General features: G+C 48.1%; 1 protein-coding gene across 4 annotated transcripts in view; it reads right to left on the bottom strand.

Moving 5' to 3' along the window:
* The window catches only part of SH3PXD2A (SH3 and PX domains 2A), a 220,628-nt gene that overhangs the window by 165,920 nt on the left and 29,795 nt on the right, over positions 1-24,913 (bottom strand). For 2 of the 4 annotated variants that reach the window (XM_039871294.1, XM_039871291.1), the window contains exon 2: positions 11,554-11,634. In XM_039871294.1, the coding sequence (XP_039727228.1) occupies positions 11,554-11,634 (81 nt within the window). Of the gene's footprint in view, positions 1-11,553; positions 11,635-19,440; positions 19,501-24,913 lie in introns of those variants that run through there. The other 2 variants (XM_039871290.1, XM_039871292.1) reach the window with 2 other exon arrangements.

The raw sequence follows: 24,913 nt of genomic DNA, 5'->3' as shown, positions 1-24,913 counted from the left end.
CCCCTAGCCCAGGCTGGACAGACATGGTGTGCCCAGGGGATCACGTGGAGCCCCTGCCTCCTCCAGAAGGGCCAGAGGCAACAACGAGAAAGACTGCTGCCATAACGATGCTCCCTAGCTGCTCCAGGCTCGGCGGGGAGGGCTCCAGAGTCTTACCTCCTGGAAACCTCACAACCACTCTCTGGGGCAGCTTCTGCAATTAGAGCCATTCTGCAGATGAGAAGGCGGAGTCTGGGAGGTTAGGTAACTTGCCCTGGGTCTCAGCTGGTAAGAGGTGGGGCTGAGGCGCACACCCACAGGAGGGGCGGGGAGGGGGAAGGGAGTCGTCTGATAACAAAGCCTGAGCTTTCCATCACTGAGAGATACTGCCCCACTTGGAAAGTTGGGAATTTGGCACCAGAATCCTACAAGCTCTTCTGGAGAGCCTATTGTTACCCAGCTGCGGAGGCCTCTGAGGAATCTAAATTCTTTTTTCCTGGGCTCCAGCTGCATTGAGGATACGAAGGAAACAGAGCCGATTCTCCAACAACTCCTACAATGGCCTGGTCCGAGGGAATGTCCTGCGATATAGGAATCGTGGCCCCGACAATCAGCTGGTAGCTGAGGTCCAGCCAGGGTGGCCGGCTGCTGGTGAGGGGAATCATTGCAGCAGCTGACATCTGTGGGACACCCAGCTGGTGGCAGTTTGCCTGCTGGAGGGAAGAACAAACTTTTTCCTCAAATAAGCCACAGCTCAGGCTCCCACAGCTCACCCTGGCTGTCCTATGTGCCTGGTTCCATAAGAGTTAAAGCTAAACCAACTGTTGCCACCGGGAGGGACTGCGGGGTGGGGTACAGGATGCCAAGACCTCCAGGCCCCAGATCTGGGAGCTGCCTCGCCAAGCCAGCTAGGATGCCCCCGGCACACGGGCTTGATGGCAGAGGTCTGCGCCTCGGGCAGCTCACCCATTCTGTGCCATCTGCCCTGATTCTTCTAGCAGCTGGTGGCTCCAGCTCAGGCGCTCTACCCAGGACAACCCTGACTTTTCTCCTCAGGGTCCCCAGTAACAAACCTGGTGCCAGACATGTAGCTGGCATTCCTCCAAAGGTGCCAGGATTGGCTTGACATTTTCTCCTGAGGTAATGGAGTGACTTAGTCACAGCTGAAGGCTTCACAAAATGTACTGTATGTACGCACACATACACAAACACACACACACGACACTCACCTGGCCACCACCAAAGATCTTCCTTCCCTTCATTCTCCAGTTTGGAGGGGGACACTGTCCCCCAACCTGCTTTCCAGCCAACTTTCCTGTTGGTTACTGAAAGAGGGGCAGGTGGGGACCCAGTGGGGTCAGAGCCGTTTTCTGGGTTGGACCTTTGGGTCAGGGACCAAAGGAGGAGGGAGATGACAGAGCAGCAGCTGCACTCCAGGGCCTCCCAGACGTGACACCCAAACACACCCTGACATGACACCTTTATGCTGGGAAAACAAGGCGCGCAGCCCTGGGCAGTCATACGGGTGGCGTGGCCTGACTCAGACGCTGGCAGAGCTGGGTTTTATTATCCAACAAGAGAGGCAGGCGCTGGTGGGCAGGACATGTGGGCTGAGCTCCAGGAAGCAGCCGATCCCGTGAAGAAGACACTGCCGTGCACCTTTCTGGGAGCTAGAGAGCAATCTACTCTCTGCACAGGCAGCTTCTCTCCAGGGAGGGTATGACTCCCTCGTCCCACGGGGAGCTCCTTCGGTGATGCAACAGGGGCTTCCTGCCCTCCTCAGCTAAAAATAGGAAGAGGATTTCTGCATGGGAGGCTAGAATTCCAGATTGGAATGAACTAGAAGCTAGACTGCTTGAGTTCCAGCCCTACTGTCGCTTGCTATAATTTAGACAAGTCACTTCTCTTAGAGGGCCTCGTTTCCTCAGCTGTTAAGTAAAGGAAACAGACTACGTCAGAGGGTAGCCACTAAGTGTCATCTCAAGGTGGCATTGCCAATCGATAGGTAATGTCTTCCTAAAGATAGATAGATATATAGATATAGATATAGATATAGATATAGATATAGATATAGATATAGACTTTTTTTTTTTGGAGAAAGATTCTGAGACCATGTCCGGGCTCATGGTTGATGAACACTATCTGCCATGGGCACAGAATGGGGATAAATCAATGACGATCAATCAATGACGTCTGTTGTGGGCATGAGACTGGGGAGTGGCCCCGTGAGTGCCAGGCACGCATCATCCTGGTAGATGATCTCTAAGGGACTTCCAGTCGTAAAACTAACAATTCCACCTCTGATTCCCCAGTGGACATAGTTAATGCTGGTTGCCAAGCATGTACCCCCATATTTCAATATTGGCACACAACTGACTTCTCTCCCAGAAGAGATGTTCTCATGAGCCCTTCAGGACAGTCACTGGGGGAACACGCAGCCCCCTAAGCTCCCCGTGCTCACACTCACGAGACTTCACTCAGAAGGTCAGAGCCAATGAGCAGTGCCAAGGTTTAATACCCGGAGGACATGCCAGGTTCTCTTACAGTTTTCCCCAGTGTCTACAGTGGCTTCCCCACCATGACAAAATCCCACCCTGGCCCCAGGGAGACACTGAGGGCAGAGATGGCTCCTGACTTCCCAATGCACAAGCAAGGTTCTCATGTAACAGGGCCTCTGTCCGTTGGGATTTCCCTGGAGGCATGTGCCTGGATCACCAACAGGCCATTTGCCAAAAGCACACAGGTACCAAAAAAAGAGCTCACAGACTAAGAACTCATCTGTACAAGAAAAAATTAATTTCCCAGGCACCTGCAGAGGGGTGAGTGTCGGACAAGCTTTCCTCCTCTTCCTCTCTCCATATCCTTAGGTTCTGCCCGGTGGGAAGTACGGCAGGCCCCACCACAGGTGCTTCTCAGGGGCCCAGCTCCCCTCTCTGGGGCTTATCTCCCTTTATGCACAGAAGAGGGGAGGCCCTCCCTCGGGGACTCTGCTGCCGCCCTCCTCCCATCACCTCTCTCCGTCTGTTTTGGACCTGGGAGGCTCCTTGTGCACAAGGTTACTCCTACATCCACCGGGATGGGGGAACTGCACAAGAGGGGGGTCACTGTACAGACCGTGCTAACTCCATCTGCTTAGAGAAGGCAAAAAACCACTTAGTGCACTCCAACCGGGATTCCCAGTCAGTGGTCCTCAGTTTTCCATCCTGAGACACCTTGCCGCTGCCCGCCTCCCCAATACTCCTGGAGAACAGACGCCCACAGCCCTCCCCCGCCCCCAGTCTAAGAGGAGGGGAAACCTGCCCTAGAATTTCCAGGAGCTACCAGAATGCCCACAGGGCTCCCTGGAGACTGCCTGTGTTCTATCAGACACCTGAAGCCTCCTTCCAAGAGCAAGGAAGCACTGTCCACCAATAATTACTTTTTAAGAAGCAGTGTTTTCCTAACAGAGCTGCTGGGAGGAAAGTGGGTTGATAATTACGCTTCGGAGGTGAAAGTGTTTATCTGGAAAACCCTTACCATCACCACCTGCCTCTCCCACTTGAAGACAGATGACTGTGTGGTGAAGGTGAAGTCTGTATAAATGGGGCACAGGAAGAAACCTCTGCCTTCAGGTGGAGTGAGGATATCCAGCTATGATCTCTTGGAGTTAAGTTTCTAAGGACCAAATTGATGAGGTTTCAGCTTCCTTGTCTAGAGTCTCCATGCCAGTCACTATTCCAGCTTTCTTTATATGGGTTGTCTCATTTTATTCTTACTATTACCCATGAGGCAGGTATTTCTTATTATCCTCATTATAAGGATGAGAAAACCGAGGTGCAGAGAGGTTGAAGAACTCACCAAAGGTTACATGCAATGGTTATAAGTGCTGGAGGAGGTCTTGGAACCCAACGATCCTGGCCCTGGAGTACCTGCCCTTAAGAGACTCTGCACTTCATGGCCACGCAACCAACTCTGAGTGTGTTTCGTCATGACACAAGAACAACCACCCAAGTACTTCTTGCCCCAATATACAGTTCATGTGTTTTGCGCGATATCTGAATACAAGATTCTAATTTAACGAGCTACTATGGGAAGGTCCCTGAAATTTGTAGTAATGGGTTCTAACTTGTGACATTCCGTAGAAATGGTCTAGAATAATGGTTCAGAAAATATGAGGTAATGCGATTTTAATAATTATTTTAATTTTCTTGTTCTTGTTAGATACGTTCTTAATGTCTGTTTTTTCTTATCTGTGTGTTTTCTGTCCCATTTACAGTAATGACCGCGAGGGGCATATTTTATTTTAGACCTCCCATTTCCCCTACCTCTCCCATAGGTGTCTTTTTAATTAGTAAATATCAATGTTCAAATTATATATGAATACATTCTTTTTTTAAAAAAAAGTAACATTACAAATAAGGCTAAGGTTCCTCTCTGACTGAGCCCCTCCTCCCACTGATGTCCCCAAAACATTTCCAGAGATACCTCTATTACCAGTTTGGAGGGTATCCTTTCAGATCTTTTAAAAATGTTCGTATTTATGCTATATATATAGTTGAAAAAGATATATCTTAGTGTTGCTTTTACATAATTGCTATCACACTATAGATATTGTTTTGAAACTTGCATTGGTCATTAACATTTCTTGGAGATCCATCCACAAAATCGAGATCGACTTCATTTGTTTTGACTCTTGTATAAAGTGGTATGAGAATACCCCAGTTTACTTAGCAATCCTCTCTGAATGGTCATTGAAATTGTTTCCCGTTTTCTCCATGGTAAACGACATGAGGCTTTCTGTGCCTTGTTGGAACTGATGACTGACCTCAGTCAAAGCCAAAGTTCTCCTCTGTCCAGGGCATGTGAGCAATCACAGTGACCCACAGCTCACCATACTGCTGAAGCTAGAACAATACCAAGCACTAAAACTCTCTCAAATGCTTGCTACAAAATTGTTCTTAGAACTTGGCAATTGTTCTAAGAACCAGGCTTTGGTCCCCTTGCCATTAGTTTAAGGTCAATGATCTCAAGCAACACAGAGTTTGCCTTGATGATCAAAAGACAGAGCCTGCAGGAGAGACACTCACCCCACTTTTTCCACTCTCACCAGGATCACCCCAGTTTGACCTCAGCTAAAGTCTGCTCTGGACATCAAATCAAACTAAAGCTCCTCTCAATTTGATGAATAGAAAATTAACACAGATGTTTACCTGCGAAGTAAAGGACTTAGAATTCTTCTAATTCTAAAAATGCAGTGATCCTGTAACTCTCCATAAATGACAACATAACACGCCCACACATACGTACACATCCATTCCAAGGCCAGTTATTGATGATTTGGGATTATAGTTTTGTTCGCCCATCATCAGCCCGGCTACTTGAAAGCTAGAAAATGAGTGTGACCCTGGGTGGGGTGAGTAAAGAGTCTGGAGAGATGAATAAGGAAGAGAGAGAAAAGCTCTTCAAAATATATTAAGTTCTTTGGAGCAAATAAGCAAACCTGAACAACCTTCTTGACTCCATTTTCTAAGCAGTGTGTGGGGAGCTAAAGGGCCTCTCTTGCCTCTGATCAAATATTGACCCTGTGCACTTACTGGCTGGAGTTCAGACTAAAGGGCCAGCAGCACCATGGAGCCAATGTTTGCAGAGCAATTACTGCTGCAGTAATTGCCTTGTAGGTCAGATTGTGAAACAACCTTCGATGGAGCCTTCCGGTCCTTCCTCAGAGGGGCCAGGCCTTGGGGGAGATCCTTCACAGTGAAGGAGCTGTGCAAGGAAATTTAGAGAGGCTGAAAATGTGGTCCAGCTGCCAGTGAGAAGGCAACTTAAGAGCATCTGTGGCCCTTCACCCTCCTCTTTCTCTCCTTAACTGCTCCTCCAAATAATCCAAGCCCTTTTAACTAACAGGCCTCAACATCAGAACTTGTCCTGGCCAGCTCCCTCTGGGACAGGTCTCTTTCCTGGTCAGATAGGACTGAGTGGTGGATTGTTTTTAGAAAAAACCAATTTCCTCTCAAAGAACAAGAGCCTCTCCTCTCCCTGTCCTCAACTTGACATCTGAGATGCCCTTCTTAGAAGCCCTCTCTAGTAACTGACCCGGTTTCCAGAAGAGATGTTTGAAATACTGTTGAATTCGAATTGCTCTATCGATGGGACAAACCATGGTAGAGTATAGTCTCCCTCTTTCTGCTGGGGCCCTAGAAAATTTTAGAGGGCAACTGGGAAGGGACTAAGACATGGCAGAAAACTCTGGGGTTGACATAAGGCCAGATCAAGCCTGTTTGTGTCCAGGATGGTCTAAAGCAGCATAGTTCCACTTAACTTGGGATGACGGAAATGTTCTACTCTGCTCAATACCTAGTTACTAGCCACTGTGACTATGAAGCACTTGCAATGAAGCGAGTATGACCAAGAAACTAAATTTAATTTTTAAAAATCAACTAAACTTAATTTTTTAAAATTTAATCTTTGAAATGTTTAATTAATTTAAATTTAAACTTAAATAACCACATGTAGCTACTGACTACTGAGTGGGACAGCACAGGTCTAAAGCCTCCATACCCAGTGCCTCCCAATGGGCAGGAAGAGGGGCTGGATTCAGTGCACAGCTCCTTGTGTGTAAAGGAGGCAGAACCACTGCATCTGAAGGCTCAAGGCAGAAGATACAGGGAGAGAGGAAGGTTTGGGGTCCTATCTCGGTGCCCATGAAAGGACTTTGGGAGTGAGGGGAGTTGCGAATGACCAATCAAGTTATTAGAATTGTATATGTACATTCGTGCATTTGTCTGGGGAGAAAGTCTTGCTTTCATTAGAAGCACAAAAGAATCCCTGATCCCTCGAAAGTATCCCCTGATCCCCAAGATAAAATAACTCATTGATCTGCATTGATCTGTTAGATAAAACTTACTTCTTCGGGAAAGCCTGCCCTGATCCCAGAGTATAAGGTTTCCCTATAATATGTCTATGGTGCCTTTCTTTGTAGCATTTGTAATAGTATAAAAGAATATATATATGTTTTTAACTGTCTTCCCTCACTAAGCTATAAGTCCCATGAAAGCAGTTACCACATCTGCTTTTGCTCATCAATAAATCCCTGGAGCCTGGCATACTGCCTGGGACACAGAAAGCAGGCACTTAAGATTGGACGGATTGAGGTCGATGGATGGATAGACAGACAGAAGGAGGCAGGCAAGCGGGCATAAATGAATGAACAAACTAAGAAATAAATTAGGGACATACTTTACCCTGATAAGTATAATTCTCAAAGAACAACCAAATCCCTCCGAACTGGAGTAGAAGTGTGTGGCTATATCACTCTAGGCTGCTATCACCAATCAAAACCATATGGGCATCTTCTTTGTTCCCCGCTCCCAAGAAGAATGCTCCTTCCTTCCCCTTCGCCCCATAGCATGTTGCTTGTACCTAAATCTACTATATATTTCATCTACAGTAGACTTAATTGCTTAAAAGTCTACTTCCCCCACCAAATATGGACTCCTGTAAGGAAGGAACCTTGTCCTCAGCTGTGTTCTGCCCTACAATACTGAAAATGTGTGGGAGGCCTTAGCATAGGCCAGTCCACTCTTACCCCGAGCCAGCCTTGCTTATTCATCTTTGTATCTGCACCCTCACCACTCACAGCCACAGCAAGGCTGACAGATTGAGCAAGTGAAAATGCAGGACACACAATAAAAGTTGAATTTCAGATATACAGTGAAAAGCTTTTTTAGTATAAGTATGTCTCATGCAAGATCTGAGACATACTAAAAAAAGTATTCATTGTTTATCTGAAATTCAAAATTAACCGGACATCTTATATTTTTCTGGTGACCCCAATCCCGGGTAGCCAGTATGAAGAGTGTGAGTGGTGGGGGTAGACAGGAAACACCAAGATAAATGATCTGCCCTGTACAATGAGAAGGCTTCAGATAAGTGTGGAATGAGCAGTTACCAGGTTATCTGTGGTTCCTCTCCCCCAATACCATGAATAGCTCCCCAGTGCTTCACCAGAGTTCTAAGTGCCATGAGTCACATCAAAGAGATACCGACTCTCCAAGCACAACCTCCCGCTCTTGCCTCCCCATTGCCTGCTGCCCCCTCAGGGCCAGTTGCCCTGGTATATGCCTGGGATTTTTCAACCCTAAGGATCTCCCCAGAGAAGCACACGCAAAGCAGGTAGGCCCTGGCAGGAGCTTTGAAGATGATTACCCGGAGTGATGCTCAGCTTCAAATCTTAGTTTGCACATGGGCTGGGGACATGAGAGCTGTCCTGATGTGGAAGCTGCAGTGGAGAGAGATGGAAAAACCTAGATCTGTGACAGCATCCTTCATATGCTTCCTGGCCTTGGAGCCATGGAGCCTGAAGGGCAGGGCACGGCTAATCAGCTCCAGGTTTGCTCGACAGAGGGAGAAGGACACTAGAGGTACCTGAGCTATTCCAAGCGGAACTGGATCTGCACATACCCCATGGCCCTCAGCCCAGGGCCAGAGGAGGTTGGGACTGCTCGGCATCACTTTGCACATGATTCCTGGGGTTACATAAGAGAGGTGGGAGGCCAGGGCTTCCTTGTGGCTCCCTGACCTCCACCAGGAGCAAAAGACACTATTTGAAGAAGCAGAAATAAGAGAAGCAAGTCTGGGGACAAGGGAACCAACCTGTGGGAGGGAAAGGACCTAGGAGTCACTCAAAGGGGTGCCCAGGCCCACTGCTATTATCTGAACACTGTATATAACCCCCCGAATGATATCCAAGTAGTACGAGATGTGAATGTCAATGATCTGAACTGGTTCAGCTCAGTAGTTCTTCACTGGGGGTCCATAAGGGTTGTCTGTGAACATCTGGCACTGTAAGTATAATTGTACATATATGTTTTTTTTTCTGGGGAGAAAGGGGTGTCTAGTAGCCAGAAGGCCCAGAACCTTGAGTCAGTAAAGCCAGCATAGCAGCTTCCCCCAGGCTGGCTTAGTCAGCTCGGGCCTTGCAGAGCTCCAAGGTGGGGCTCTGTTGACAAGAAGGGGAGCAAAATGACTCTGAGAGCAGTCACCTGTGGGCCCCACCCCAACTCCCGACACACTCCTGTCCTGTCCCAGTGGCAAGTTCCAGAGAGACCCTGCGGCTTACAGGATTCTGAACACTCTGGCACAGGCGAGGGCACAGAGCAGCCTCTCGGCACCGAGTGAAGCTGAGGGAGGGAAACAAGAAAGCTACACTCTGAGAAGAGGAGGCGCTAAGCCCCAGCCCCTTCGACTGCAGCCCGGCATGCTTGCCACTTGCCAACGCCACTAGACAACCTAGGGGGTAACTTACTAGATCACCACGTGTCAGGAAAAATGTGGAGTCACTCTTTTAATCCTCACAACAACCCTACCAGGAGGGTACTATTCCAATCTTCATTCTAGAGATGGGAAAACAGAGCCTCGAGAAGCCATGGAACCTGTGTGGAGTTACACAGTGACAGAGCCGGTAACCAGTCCCAGGCATTGTGTCTCCAGTTATAGCCTAAGCTCTAACTCTCTCACACAGCTTCTCACAAAGCTGAGTTCTGAGGGCCACCAGTGACCAGAGATGGAGCTGGCAATGCCATATTAAAACCAGTGACCCTGATGAATAAGAAAGGCTTTCTCAAACGCATGCGACTAAAAGTCATCACGTCATGAGTTCTGTAAAATGGGTTCGCAAAGATGCTATGATTGTCTCCAAGGTTAAATTCCAGAGAACCATCTCAACCCTCTTCGAAACTACATCTACAGGGTGCTGATGACCCACGTGGTCCGGCCTGGCCATGCTCGTGGCTAGGGCCAGCACATTGTACAAGCTACTCCATGACATGTGTCCCCTCCCAAAACACGGGAAGTGAGCCCTCCACGCGAGGGAGAAGTGGGGAGGACCAGCCTTCCTTTCTTGTGAGATTCTGAAACTCGGGAGGGGGTGGGGGAGCAAAACGGAAAGAGGAGAAGAAAAGTTCTGATTTGAGAGTTTCCACTGGCTCTCAGACCCCCTCTGGCTCATCAATGAGTCCTTTCAGGGTTCTCTCACCCTAACTAAGTTATCATTTCCTGTCCAGCACACTATACCCATTGATAGGGTATCAGCAAACCCCACCAGTTTATGCCAGAAAAACCCAAGGAGATTGGACAGGAACTGAGGGGGAAAGAGGATGAAGGCAGGAGGAGGGTAAGGAGTGGCTTTTAATCCCATATTCAATGGGATATTCAATACCATGTTGTTAAATGAAGAGAGGATTTATAATACAGGAAGCTGGCTCACCTCTGGCTCATTTCAAAGGTATACCAATAAGAACAATGGGCTAAAATCGGGTACTTGAAGGCAAATATGTAGGCATGGCCTCTCCAAGATGACTCAGTACCAAAGGCCTGAACAGCAAGGAGTGAACCTTGGTTGTGAAAGCCAGGCGTCTCTTCTTTATGTTTTTATTGGCCTAAACCAGGTTCGCAGCCCTAAGGAAGAATCTAGAACCTCTTGGGGCCTTCCCTTCCTGCTGTAGTTTGCTGCCCAAGCTGCAATGATTCTGTCTTCTCCAGTGCCTCCCTCTGACATACACAGGTGGCTTCCCTAGTGGCCACGTCTATACTACATGACCCTCTTACTCTGGGCCATATTCATTGGTCCAGAGGGGGCACCAGACCGAATTGGGCCAAAGTCTTCCTGAGGATTTTTCAATTTGGAATTGGGAGAGAGTCGGTGTCTCTGCTGTTGGGAACCACAAGATGAGACATTTGGGCACTGTTGACAGCCAAGTTCCTCAGGATATGAGGTAAAAGAAGCTGAAGACAGTGCCCAGAGAGAAACAGAGATGAAACAGGGAGAGCGACCCCGGTTGCAGGTATTCCTGGAGCCCACTGCCTCACTCCCCTTTTCGCCATCTAGTCGACTGCGGAAGTGTCCCTGGAATATCCTTTTCAACCAAGTCTCCTTTTTGGCTGAAGTGTAAAACTATCATTTGTAACCCAAAGAGGCCAAATCAGATTAGTTGGCATCAAGGGAGGTATTCGCGACGGAGCTGCGGGATCCATACCGCCACGCCGCTTTGTGAACACGCCTGTGTACATTAGACAGACACACGTAAACAAACAGAGCAGCAAGAGCCTTATTCGGTTAGACAGACACAGTGGTATGCCCAGTTTGTGTCTGCAGTTCAAGAAGTTGCTTGTTTTTTTGTTTCGATCTTTTCCGTGTGTTTGCTTTTCTTTGCCTGCAGTGACGTGGTGGCTTGTGCCTTACCCTGGATGTTTACCGACACATCTGCTCTCACACACAGCACCCGTAGCCGTCCTCCGCCTCTCCACCCTGGTTTCCTACCCTCCAGGAGAAGGAGGGTGACAAAGCATGACTGTTAAGACCATTTGAGGAACCCCACAAAGCCTCAAGTGTCTGCCTGCAATATCTCAAGCTGAGCGAAGCCCCGTTCGGCCATCAAGGCTCCTCACCTGTCTCTCTGCTCTGACCTAGACTCTGAACCTGGGAGCTCTGCTGGAGATTCTCTGGATGAGTGAGGACGTAAGCGAGGCCAGCCTGCCAGGGACTCAGGCCACCGAAGGTGGAACTGGGCACCACCTGAGCTCAGACCAACTCACCTGCAGGTCAAAGAACTTGCTGTACCTCCGGTAGATGGTCTGGGATGTGGAGTCGGACCAGGTCACGTTGATGATGTATACCTGTGAGGTAAAAATAAGAGTGAGGGATTGAGTGACTAAGGCTGGGCTTCAAGTGGTACCAGGCATCAATTAACACAACTGTGGGTGCCCCATGGCTGGGACCATTCTTTTTCTCATCTTTGTTCCCAGGGCCTAGCACAGTGTCAGCTACACATAGATGCCGTGTGTGTGTGTGTGTGTGTGTGTATCTATATCTGTATCTATATGTATATATGTATATATGTATATATATGTGTTTAAATACAAACATCTAGAAGGGTGTTCAATAAAATACTAAGGATGATTGTCTTAGGAGGGTAGAATTACAAGTGTTCTAATTTCCTTTTTGTTCATATGCACTTTATACAATGAACATAAAGTTGGAGTTGTTAAAAAAAAAAAAACATGAGCAGCTAATTTCCACTGGGTCTCGAACTTTAGAGTGAATGAGGATTTGCAAGGGGCTTTTCACAATTGCAGATGCCAGGGCCCTGCCCCCTGAAATTCTGCATTAGTCGATCTGGGTTTTGGGGGCTCAGTCACCTGTATTTTATTTATTTTACTTTTTAAAGTCTTTATTTTCACAAATTAGTTTCAAGTTCACAGCAAAATTGAGCCGAAGGTACAGAGTTCCCTTTTCCCCTCACACACGCGCAGCCTCTCCCACCAACGGCCCCCACCAGAGTGGTACGTTTGTTACCACTGGGCATCCATAGTTTTAGCAGACCACACCAGGGCATCCTGCCACAGCTGATCCTCAGAACTCACTTTGAAAAGCACTCGGAAGACCACAGCATTTCAGACAGGTGTGATTCGTCTCTATATCCCCAAGTCTTCGCTCAGTGTCTGGCACAGAGCAGGTACTCTAAACATTTTGCTCCGCTGAACAAGCAAACTGACCCTCTGGATGAGACGCACATTTGCAGGAGAGATGTTAGCGCATGGAAACTGGTAAACTTATCAGAAACGAAGGCACCTCAGGGCCCCATTTCCAATGTCATGCCAGTTCCCAGGGTCAATCGGGCTCTCCCAGGCTGTTACCTCCAACGGCTCTGGATGGCCCCCTTGCCTAGGAAGTGGGCAGGACTGCTGGCTGGCAAAGAAAAGTCCCCTGCTCCCACCATTTCTGTCCCCTTTATCTGAACCCACACCAAACATACACCCTCCTGAGAGAGGCCTCAGTTAGAAGGAGGGGTCCCCTCACACAGTTTCGGGGCTATTCTGTTGAACTTTCCCTCCGGTGCCCGCTATGAGGACTGCAGGTACAGGGGAGAGCAGAGCACTGACTTGACATGAGCGACACCTCTGCTCTGCTTCTTCCCTCAGAAGAGCCAGAGTGACTGTGGTTGACGACAGTGGTTCCCTTGCCAAGACATCCATCGGAATCGCCTGGGGAGCTTCGTTAAAATTCAGATTCCCAGCCTCTGCCTAGTGATTCTGATTCAGTGGTCTGGGGGACTCCACTAGTGAGAAGAACAAAGTGGGTGGAGAAGCCAGACGTCTCAGCCACTGTGAGAAGGAAGGAGCATTAGCATAAAGGCATTTAGATACCTTGGCATCAGGGCGGCTGGCTTCCCCACGGGGCAGGGCTGTCTGAGTCTGCTCAGGCTGCCGTAACAAATTACCATTGACTGGGGGGCTTCAACAACAAACATTTATTTCTCACAGTTATGGAGGCTGGAGGTCCAAGACCAAGGTCCCTGGTGAGGACCTACTTCCTGGCTTGTATATGGCCACCTTCTCGCTATACCCTCACGTGGTGGAGAGAGAGGGCTCTAGTCATTTCCTCTTCTTATAATGTCACTAATTCCAGTATTGGGGCTCCATCCTCATGATCGCATCTAAACCTAATCATCTCCCAAAGGCCTCAGCTCAGATACCATCACATTGGGGATTAGGGCTTCAATGTGTGACCTTTTTTGGGGGGTCTGAGCAGAAACATTCAGTCCATAGTAAAGATTTTGCACACAGGAGTGTGAGGCTTTCTGTTTGGTTGCTCAGTTAACAGCCAAGAAGACAAGCTCTGAATCTAGTCCCTTCTCTCCTCTTATCTCTAAGTCATAAGTTAGCCTTGTTCAGGGTGGAACGTTTGTTCTGAAATGAACATAAAATAAAAGGTTACTACTTTCACAAGCCCCAAATAAACTATTGACTATTATTATAATAAGTAGGTAGGGATAGGCGACGCTTTATATCATGTAAACATATACCTCACATGATAAATTGTAGAAACCATTTAGATACTGGTTACTACAGGTCAGCACAATGTAAAACATTCATATGCATTAGCTCATTTAATCCTCAGCTCAGTGAAGTAGCCACTATTGTTATCCTCATTTTGTACAGGAGGAAGCTGACGTTCAGAGAAGCTAAGTTACTTGCCCAAGGTCACGTAGCTAGCAAAATGCAGAGCAAAGGACTTGAACCCGGGTCTAGCCGAATCCAATCCTCATGCTCTTCACCACACTGGACTACCCTTCTATGCGTAAATTTAAGAATATTTTCTCTGACCAAGTAGTTTTATATTTAAATCAAAGTACATGATCAGAACTGAATGACGTATTTTTAAATAAAGCTATAGATGATCTGAAGAGTCTATACACTCCTTGCCTAGAGGGTGAGCCTAGAGGAACATGGAGGAGTCAGGTCAATTCTGAGAGCCCAAGACCAAGAAGAGACAGAACCTGGGGCCCAGACAGAAGTCAACGGTTAGGAATGCTACAAAACCAGACTAACACAGAGGAAACCCTCATAATCAATCGGCTGACTGTGGCCGGATGCTCTGAGATTTTCACAGGGGTCATAACCCACCCCATCCCCCCTGCTGACTCCCAGCTCCTTGACTCCCAAATCCCGCCAGCTACATCTCCCCTCCCACCTGCATCTGCCCTTCCAGCAGGTCCCAGGTGGGGAGCAGATGTGGTACAAGACCAGGTGCTGCCTTCCTGACCTCTGCCCAGGCAGATGCACTGTTAGGAGGCCCCGTGGCAGTGCCCTCCCAGGAGAGAGCCCGTACTCACCAGCCGGCTAGGAGACAGCAGCCTTTCTCTCCGGCCAACCAAGTGGGGCCCAGAGGAAGGGCTTTGCTGGGGCTTAACATGACCTGTGCCCCACCCTCCCTAGTAATTAGGGGCTTCCCTCTGCCTCCCAGGGGGGCCTCTGGCAGCTGGGAAGCCTCTTTTTTGCAGATGAGAAACCTAGGACAGTGATTTGCTAGGGAAGAGCCCCTCCTGGGTTTTACTCTTAGGACCCTCTTTATTGGCTGTGAGACCTCAGCCCAGCCTCTCAGGCCCTCAGGCTCCTCCTCTGTTGGATGAGCACAGAATTTAGAACTGCTGGAACTGATCCACTGACTGGTTATCATTGCAGGTGTGCTCACCTGGTTAGTGGAAGAGCTGGGATCAGAACCCAGACCTCCCAAATCCCAGTCTACGATTCAACAGCCCATGACCAGAGCATGCCGCCCTTGTAAAAGACCCTTCCCCGTTACGCTTCAAAATAGTTAAAAAGTCACAGGGAGTTGTCTCTGTCTAACCCTTGACCCGAACCCACACCAAAGACACACTCTGTGGAGAAATAGCCAGAGGGCAGGGGTAAGGCGAGAGCTGTCCATGTGGCCCTGGTAAGCCACCACCAGGACAGGACACAGCCATGCTTCCCCCCAAAACATATTTCTTTCCTTGCTGGGCAAAGGATTTCTCCTGTTAACATCTTGCATTCTATTTCCTGTGCAGAATGAACACAAGGGTGACTCACGTGTGGGGGTGGGGAAATGAACCCCTATTCCCAGGTTCTCCCAAACCTCTGAGATTTGCTAGAGGCCCCCCGAACCTGCCATCCTGGACAGTCTAAACTCTGAGCTGAGGAAACAGTCAGAGACTTTCTTGGAATTGAGCCCAGAGATCCGAGGACAGTCTCCAGGCCCCTTTATCTCAAGTGAGCAGCAGGTACCTCTGCTTTCTTGCAAACCCTGAATGTCCTAGATAATCTCTCCAGAGGAGCGATGGATACACAAAATTCCAGCCCAAACCACACTCTCCCTACTCACCCCGCTCCATGTCAGGCTTTATCAAGCCTCCCTGAGCTGGCTCTGACGGCACTGGAAATCCTAGTGATAAACCACCGAGAAGGAGCAGGTGGAGGGGAAGGGGGACGGGGCAGGGGTCATCTGAGAAAGCCAGCTCTGTTTACTGGGCCTGCATCAGGGGGCCTGATAAACTGCTCTGGTCACAGGATCAGCCAAGATAACATTACCCAGCAGCTGGGTCACCCAGAAAGGTTTGAAGTTAAACATTCTGCTTCCACGCGCTTTACTTCGGTTTATGTTTCCCAGGTGGAGTTTCTCTTCCTTCTGGATTTAAAAGCCCATGGATTCTATTTCCCTGTCTCTGGCCATTTAGGCAGATGGCAGGCGTCTAGGAAGCTTCACTCTAGACCAGCGACTGCATCCAGCTTCCCCGCAGAGGAAGCCTCAGAGTCTGATGTCTTCTTGCCACGCTCACCCTCTTAGAGGCTCTCCACCACAGACACAGCTAAGGAAGCTCCCATCAGACACCCACACGACGGCTGGGTCTCACCAGCCCACCCACTCGGAGGCCATCTTGGGCTGCTCTTCGTCTGCTCAGCTCATTAAGCCCAGAAATGTCTGAGGCTTCCGAGACTTCCACAGCTTCCAAGTCTTCTTCAACAAGAAAACAGCCTTGATGCAAATCAGACCTGCAGCGTAACGCCAGAGCACTGTGCATGAAGCCCGGCCCAGTTCCTGTGGAGGGATGTCCATGATTGGACCTGGGCTGAGACCAATTAATGACCCAAAGTTAGGGCCCGACCAGTCCTAGAAGGCGTAGGACCTGCCTGTGTTTAATTAGAAAGTGCCAGTAAGTACTTGTTGCTCCTTTTCCTGAAGAAAAGTACAGTTAGAGACAAGGAGTTAGGAACTGTGGAGGAAATGGTATATCTTTGCTAAGGAAGGCCTTCTTTTCCCTGGACCCCTGCCAGCTGCCCCTGACCCCAGGCCAAATGGAAACTCAATGACAATCTTCCTTCACCTACTCACACCACTATACAGTGGGATCAGTTAGCTAGGAAGGGGGCTGTTGATTTAGGGAACAACCACTACTTAGAAGCCTGGACTTGGAGGGCGACCTCCACTCCAGCATGCACACGCACTGGTTGACTAAGGGTTAATAGCCAGCTGGCAGAACCTTCCGCTCCTCGGATCACCCTATTCCAGGCTTTCTCTGGACCTCAGGTTTATGGAGCAGTCATAGTAAATACAGCATAAGTGAACCCCAGACCAGCTCTGGGAGGGACAGGGTGCATGCTGGCAGAATGGCCTTCCCAGAGCCATGGGTTCACCAGTCACTTCCAAAACACAGACACTGCCGCTGCAGACTCGGGCCAAATGGTCCTGCTCTGGGAGAAAGGGCTTTTTAAAGGAGCTCAGTGGAGGGGACAGTCAGCAGGCCTCTAGCCAGTATCCAACATCTTCAAGAGAGTTCCGCAGGTACCCATCACTCTCAGTACCTGCCGCTGTTTTCACTCATCGTGGGCCTCAGTTGCTTATTTAACTTGGAGGGTAGAGGGTAGGCCAGAGGATCTGAAGGAAGCCTCCATATCACTGGTGCCTCCATTTATTACTCTGCAAGATGGGGATAACAGGGGCTACCTCGCTTTTGGGGTACGGCAAAGATTCAGTGAGCTAATCCTGTATCTCTTCACTAGAATGGAAGCTCCCAGAAGGTGGATCATGAAATGATCGTGACATATCACTTTCAGCATAACACTGCACCTGAGAGGTGCTTATTTTGTGTCTCCTAAATAAGTGAAGGAATAAGGCAACCAGCAAATGTCTAGTGAGTGCTTACCTTGTGCCTAGTTTTGTGCCAAGCTAAAGATGAAGCAAAGTCCCCAGCCTCCAGACCCTTACAGCTCAGCTGGGGCAGCCAGACTCACACTAACAAATCAAGTAGGGCACAGGGCAAGATGGAGTGATGGGGTGCCAAAAAGTGAGGCTCAGAGAGAACCAAAGGCAGTGTTGGCATCACAGAGAGGGAAGAAGGCTTTGAAAGCATTTGATGGGTTGAAATTTTAGCTCCAGCACTTCCCTGCTGTGTGAGCTTGGGCAAGCGTCTTAGCCTCTCTGAGTCAGGGTTTCCTTAGCTGCAAAGTGTGGCTCACAATGGGAGCTTCCCCTTAAATGCGATGATGATGCACATGGGGTGCTCAGCACAGGATCTGTCTGGTACAGGATAAGTACCTAATGCACATTAGTTATTTAGACACCCAAGAAGAAGGAGGGGCCATTGGCCATGGAACAGGAATAGGGGTAGGAAGAGAGCAGGAAGTGGGCAACAGATGGGGACACGCACGCACGCATGCACGCACGCACACGCACGCACGCACGGAGTTGGTAGAACTACTGCTAAGAACAAGACAGACTGAGAAAGAAGAACAAAAATAACTCTGCTGCCTGGGCAGGGAGAAGACAATGGCCTTCCTCAGGAGCACCCTCCGAAAAAACTGGAGGGCTGTGGCAGGCCCCGCGGGCAGAGGCTTTCCTTCCCTTCTTCTTTTATGTGTGTTTCCTGGAGGGGAAATGAGTGTATGAAGTAGGAGCTCCCGGGATTTACAACCCCTGTGTGGACCTTTAAAAAAGGTTCAAGCTGTCAAAGCTCTGTCCTTCCAGTCACCAGAACTAGAAGAGAAATAGAGGAAGAGTCTGTTTTTACAAACCTTTTTCTTATACCGCAAACTATTGTTTCTTTAGGAATAACAATAGTCACACCCATCCATTGAGCACTTACTAAGGTCCAGGCCTTGCTAAGCACTTTATTCATCTTATCTCATTTACTCTTTATAAGGATTCTATGAGGAAAGTATTGTTGTCATCTCTAGTTTGCAAATGAAGAGACCTAGAGAAGTAATTGATCCCTAAGTCAAGATCAGGGGCACGTGAAAGAGCTACGGCCTCGACTCTGTAGCCTGACCACTTCGTCCTCTTTAATAGCTACAATGGAACAAGGCAGAGGCCCTGCCACAGGGTTGGCCCTCATAGTTCAATCTGCTGCTCTGACAACTGGTTGCTTCATGTGTGGGTGACTAGTTGGGACTGAGACCACCATGTGGCAGGTAAGGAGCCCTTCATGAGGACCAGCACTCTATTTCGCATGGTTTAGAATCAATCAGATCAGCTGCATGAAAAGTTGTCACTCTCTTTAGGCGTCCATTCGCCATCCATAAAACACTCCATTCCCCATCTTCCCTTTCAAAGTAACTGAAGTGGTCTTTGTACTCTTAGAATTTTAGCCTCTTCCCTAGAAGTTTCTGGAGGCACCAATTAAGCCCTGGGTCTAGAAAGGAACCCATTTTGGCTTTCTAGAGTTCTGGGCATGGTCCCCACTGGGACATTCTCGAGAATGCCTGAGGGCACATGGTTGAACCTTTGTACCTTCCTCCCTCCAACCCTGCCACCACCCTCTGGCCCCAAGCCAGCTTATTGGAGAAACAGGTCTGACCACCTAGAGCCAGCAGGTGCTCCAACAGAGAGGCCCAGAAGTGGGCAGTGAACGTCTTGGGTAATGCCCAGAAGCCCAGAGTGGCAGCACGCCCAAGGTAGGGGGAGGGGGCTCGCCCTACCATGAAAATCAGAAAAACTCTAGATATACGTTGACATTTCAGGAGCTAGAGTCCTAGAAACCTTAAACGTATCCTCTTGTGAACCATAACAAGGGTCACACTCCTGTGGCTTGGATGTGGCCCAGTGGATCTAGAAAAGGGCTGGAAAGGAGGATTGTCACCCCACAGACTCCCAAATAAATGACTGACCTGGGCCCACTGACCTGGACACACACATCCTGTGAACGTGTCTCGCTCCATCGTCACACCCTGGAGAGCAAGGCAAAGGTTAACACACACAGCCTGGTTTCCTCTTCCTGGGAAACACAGCAGCTAGGCAAGGCCAGAGGCCAGGGACTCCTCCACACACAGCCTGCGGGGGAAATGACCCCCACTACTTCCTCCCCACCAGTTGACACACTCATACCTTCCTCTCTGCTGTGCTCAGCAAAGCTCAACTTTTGACACAAGGCAAATAGCTATCATTAGGAATTTTGTTGCATGGGGTAGTGTGGAACGATCTTTTTGGAGAGCATTTTGGCAATCTCTATCCCAAGATTGCTTTCCCTTCGACTTAGCGATTTTATCTCTAAGAATTTATCTGCACAAATGTGTGTATATATATGTGGGTGTATATATGTGCGTGTGTTGTGTGTGTTTATGTATATAAAGATGTTCACTGCTGCTCTGTTTGTAACTGCAGAAAGTGAAGAATACTGAATATCTATTGATTTAAAAAATGGTCAAATAAATTATGATTCATACATCTGTTAATGATAAGATGGATCTTTCTGTGTTGCTATGGGAAAATGTCAACAGGATGGGGGGAAAAGAAAAATAACAGATTACAAAACAGTATGTATACAATATGAATGGGTTCATTTGGTGGGGAGGTGTGTGTACTGGGGTGTTGTGTATGTGCACATATGTGTACATTTTAAAAATCTGGAAAAATGCAACAAACTGATAATAATGGTTATTTGGGTTAACAAAAAAAAATGGAATAGTTTCACTTTATACACTTCTATATTATTTTATATTTGAAGATGTATGGCTTTCATAATTTAAAACAAGATTCTGTCTTATAAAACAACTGTGTCCTCTTAGCTTGTCCTCTGGCTAATGCCAGCTCTTAATCTGCTAACATCCAACATTTGCTTATTCTTGGGGTGCAGGAGGAGATTTCAAGTTCAGTGCTGAGCTCTTGAAGCCAAGGTCTGAAACCTGTCTACCCATACAATTACCTGGAGTACTTTGAAAACACCCACCCCATGCCATTTAAATCAGAATCTCGGAAGGTGGGGTAGTTTTCAGAGCTCCCTAGGCGAGCCTACTGGTTGTTACAGGTTGAGAACCAGTAAGGTGGACCAATATCAAAAAGACTATTGGACTAACTGAAAAACAAACAAACAAACAAAAACAAACAAAAAAACCCTCTTTAAATAGAAAGCAATATTATACTGCAATTTGTACTATTAAGAGTCAGCTCTGCCCTCAAGAGGTCTAGTTAGGGAGTTTGTAGTCGATACTTTTTCTCAAAGTTCCGCCTCCATTTCTGGAATTCACCAGCTCAAATAGAGAAAAGAAAACAAAGACACCAGGGTTCATTAGTTCTGAACAGTGGCTGTGCCTCTGCTTTCTTTGGCAGCGCGTGGCCATCTCCACCTTTGTGGGGCCTACATCAGTGACTGAGAGGTCAGAGTCCAGCCCTTCTTGGCTCCAGGAAGAACAGCTGAAAGAATTAGAGGTGCTGAGCCCAGAGAAGCATTTAGGAGACACATGACAGCTGGTTTCAAATATTTAAAGGACTCTCAATATGCGAGGTTCCACTCCAGTTGTACCCAAAGGATGGCAGTGCATAAGGAGTGCAAATTATAGGAAAGCAGGTTTTTGCCCAATGTCAGGAAGAGCTTTCCAACCAGAGTTGCCCAAGGATGGACGGGGCTGTCTTGTGAAGTAATGGGATCGTCAGGGCAGGGAATGAGTGACCACCCATCTGTGATGTTGCTGGAGAATTTCTTCCCACTCAGCCATCCACTTTCAACTCTATGAGGCCAGGACACACTTGGTGCTGGACATACCAGCAGGGAGCCAGGCGGCCTGTCCTTTTGAAGCTTGCTTGCATGGGGAGCTTCAGGCACATATACGATCATTTCTGGTGGTCCAATAAAATGGAGTGCAGTGACCGAAACTGATTACAATGGAGGTGGCTACTTTAGACAGATGGCCATGGAAGGCCTCTCTCAGGAGAAGATGTTTGAGCTGAGACCTAAATGCAAAGAGCAAAGCACCACTTGTCAACTGGGGCGGTAGGTTAGACCTCAGTTTGACTTGATCCAAAATGAGAAGGGAACCCTACCTCACATCATATACAAAAGTTAACTCAAAATGGATTAAATACCTCAATGTGAGCAATAATACTGTAAAAGTCTTAGAAGAAAACACAGGTGCAACATTTTCATGACCGTAAATTAGTCAACGGTTTCTAAGATATGACACCAAAAACACAGCAATCAAAAAAAAAGAAACAGATAAATTGGAGTTCATCAAGATTAAAAGCTGTTGTGCTTCAAAGGACACCAGCAAGAAATTAAAAAGACAATCTACAGAATGGGAAAAAATATCTGCAAATCATGTATCTGATAAGGAACTTGTATCTGATAAGGAACTTGTATCTAATAAGTGTTGGCAAGGATGTAGAGAAATTAGAACCTTCATACATGGCTGGTGGGAATATAAAACAGCATAACTACTTTGGAAAACAGTCTGGCACTTCCTCAGATGTTTAAACATAGAGTCACCATATGACTGAGCAATTCTATTCCAAGGTATCTACCCAAGGGAAATGAAAACTCACGTCCACACAAAAACTTACATGCAAATGTTCACAGCAGCATTGTAAATATTATATAATAACCAAAAAGTGAAAACACCCAAATTTCCACCAACTGATGAATGGATAAATAAAATGATGTGTTATATCCATGCAATGGAGTATCTCTCAGTTATAAAAAGGAATGAAGTACTGACACATGCTACTTCATAGATGAACCTTGAAAACATGCTAAGTGAAAGAAGCCAGACACAAAAGGCTACATATTATATGATTCCATTTATATAAAGTTCCCAGAATAGGCAAATCTATAGACAGAAATAGACTAGTGGTTGCCTAGGGTTGGGGGTGGCGGCACTGGGGGAAATGGGGAATAATGGCTACTTTTTGGATGATGAAAATGTTCTAAAATTGCGGTGATGGCTGCACATTATCTGTGACTATACTAAAGACACTGAATTGTATGCTTTAAATGAGTGAATTGTATACTCTGTAAATTATATCTCAATAACGTTGTTGTGTTTTTTTGTTTTTTGTTTTTTTAATATATTAGAAGGGAAAAGATGTCACTCTCAGTTAAGGAGTTCTCACCAGGAAGGACTCCATTTCTCCATCCTCTCAGCCTGCTTAATTCTTCGAAGGTCCAGTCAAGGCCCACTACTTACTAGAAGCCTCCATGGACTGTCTCAGCCCTGGTGCTCCCTCTGCCCCTTCAACTGGTACATAACAAGCTTGTGTAGACAGGGGTCATGTCACATCCATTAGTCTTGGAGAAAAGTTACCCTGGCCTCTGTTGCAGATCACCAGCACTGGAACATAGTAGGTGCACCTGGCTGATTCAAAAAAAAGCCTGGCTTAAAATGCACCAAGCAGGGAAGAGACCAGGTTCCCTTCCCCTGCCAACTGGAGAGAACTGATGCCGGCAACATCCTACTCTCTTTGCCTGGAGAGTTCACTGGCCCCGGCAGAGCATGGTGTGCGGTAAAACTTCCCCAATCAAGCAGCAAACTGGGAACACCATCAGCTCCTGTTTGGCTTCCAAGATAGAGAAACTGCCCTGAAAATCAGCTAACCCTGCCCCGATGTTGGAAGCGCCCACAGGAGAGTAACTGAAGAACTAGTGAAATCTGCTCACCTTCTCTAGAGATCCGTTCCTCTGTGTGTTCATGGTCCTGAGCTTGGAGGTTGGCTCAGCTTCCTTGCATCTGATCCCACCCACCTCGTACCCTCCTCAGGCCTCATAGCCTCTCTGCCCACAATCTTCCCCACCTTTACTAAACCCTTAAGGGAACCTGTAGCAACAGCACCCACTTCAGCACCAGAGACGGAGATGGTGAATTTCATGTGCGTCTATTCTCCCAACCCATTTCTAGAACTGTCCTTGACTGAGCCACAAACTCCTTATAAGCAAGTATAAGCAAGTATAAGGAAAGTATAAACTTTCCTTGTTTTCCCTACAATATCCAAGGATATGGGGCATATGGTAAATCCTTAATACAGACATGTAACTTCTTTCTGATAAAATTCAGTTCAGTCCATTAAAGAAGTATTGAGTGCTTACTATATTCTGGGCTCTGCACCATGCACTGGTAAACCCAAAGTCAACTAAAACACAGTCCTGACCCCAGAGCAGCTCCTGGGCATTTGCTGCAGAGGGCAGATTGAGAGACGTGCACAATCCTGGGGAAATCCAGAGGACAGGCGCCAAGTGCAGATGGTTTCCTGGAGGAGGTGATGCTGGAGGTGAGGCGAAGCTGAGAGATGAGGAAGGCAAACTGGGAGACGAGGAGAGGGTGGTAGTGGTGGGAGGGTGTCCAAAGCAGATAAAAGGGCACAGACAAAGGCTGGGGGATGGGGCAGGGCATTCAATCACCTGAGCCGTGGGGGAGAACCAAGAGCTAGAGCCTGAAACCCAAGGTGGCGAGAGGCAGGAGGTGAGCAGAAGAGTCCCTGGCTGTGAAGCGTGTGGGAATGATGGGGCAGGAGAACGTAGGAGGGGAGGAAGACACAGGAGCAGAAGTCAAAGCCGAAGAGTTTCTTGGGTGGGAAACTTGGAATGGTTTGGAACTGGAGAGGGAGGGAAGAAAAGGCAGGGGGGAGATTTAAGGACCAAAGGAGGAAGAGATGAACACGAAGGGCAAGGGCCCCTGAGCGAGGAGCAGGCACAAAGGCGAGGCCAGGCCTGGTGATGTAAGGCAGGAAGCGAAATGTGTGGGGTCTGAGAGGGAGAGAAGGGGAGGTGGGGAGCCTAGGAGGGGACACTCGAAGATTGACAAATCCCATCCAAAGGCTTCTGGGACCTTTGATGGGCCTTTGATTGGGATGCAATGAAATGACTGGGACAGGTCTCAGAGTTGGAAGTAGAGGGACCCCAGTTTCTGGCGGTGCCTACGGCGCTTTGCTGCTCACTATTGGACAGTGCAAAGAGTGACTGAGACCTAGAGATATTCGATGCAGGGAGGGTGTAAGCAACTGAAAAAGGAAAAGCATCGAGCGCTAGCAGTCAGAGGCTCTGTTTGATTCTCAATTTGCCCCAGTCCCCAGATCTGAGAGCAAACTTTTTAAATCTCCACCCCCTCCTCCAAAACTGGCTCACAATACAGAGTCATTTGGAATGATGGAAGAGGTACCAGGCCATGTCTGCTGGTCCCCCCACCCATTTCTCTCTGCCTCTGCCTCTTCCTGCTGCATGGACAGAGGATACCCTCTTCTCTGCCCCAGCCAACTCTAGGATGTCGTTTGCTCCCGGGTCCCCTCCGAGAATGGGAAGAGGAACCTGCCAAGCTGGCTGGAGAAGAGCCTTTGCACAGCAGCCAAGGAAGCCTGCCAGAGACTGCATCTGGCCGGGCT

Source organism: Pteropus medius, unplaced genomic scaffold (genome assembly GCF_902729225.1).
Source record: "Pteropus medius unplaced genomic scaffold, Ma_sr-lr_union100, whole genome shotgun sequence".
In the NCBI taxonomy this organism is placed as follows: domain Eukaryota; kingdom Metazoa; phylum Chordata; class Mammalia; order Chiroptera; family Pteropodidae; genus Pteropus; species Pteropus medius.
This window is presented reverse-complemented; position numbering and strand designations above follow the sequence as displayed.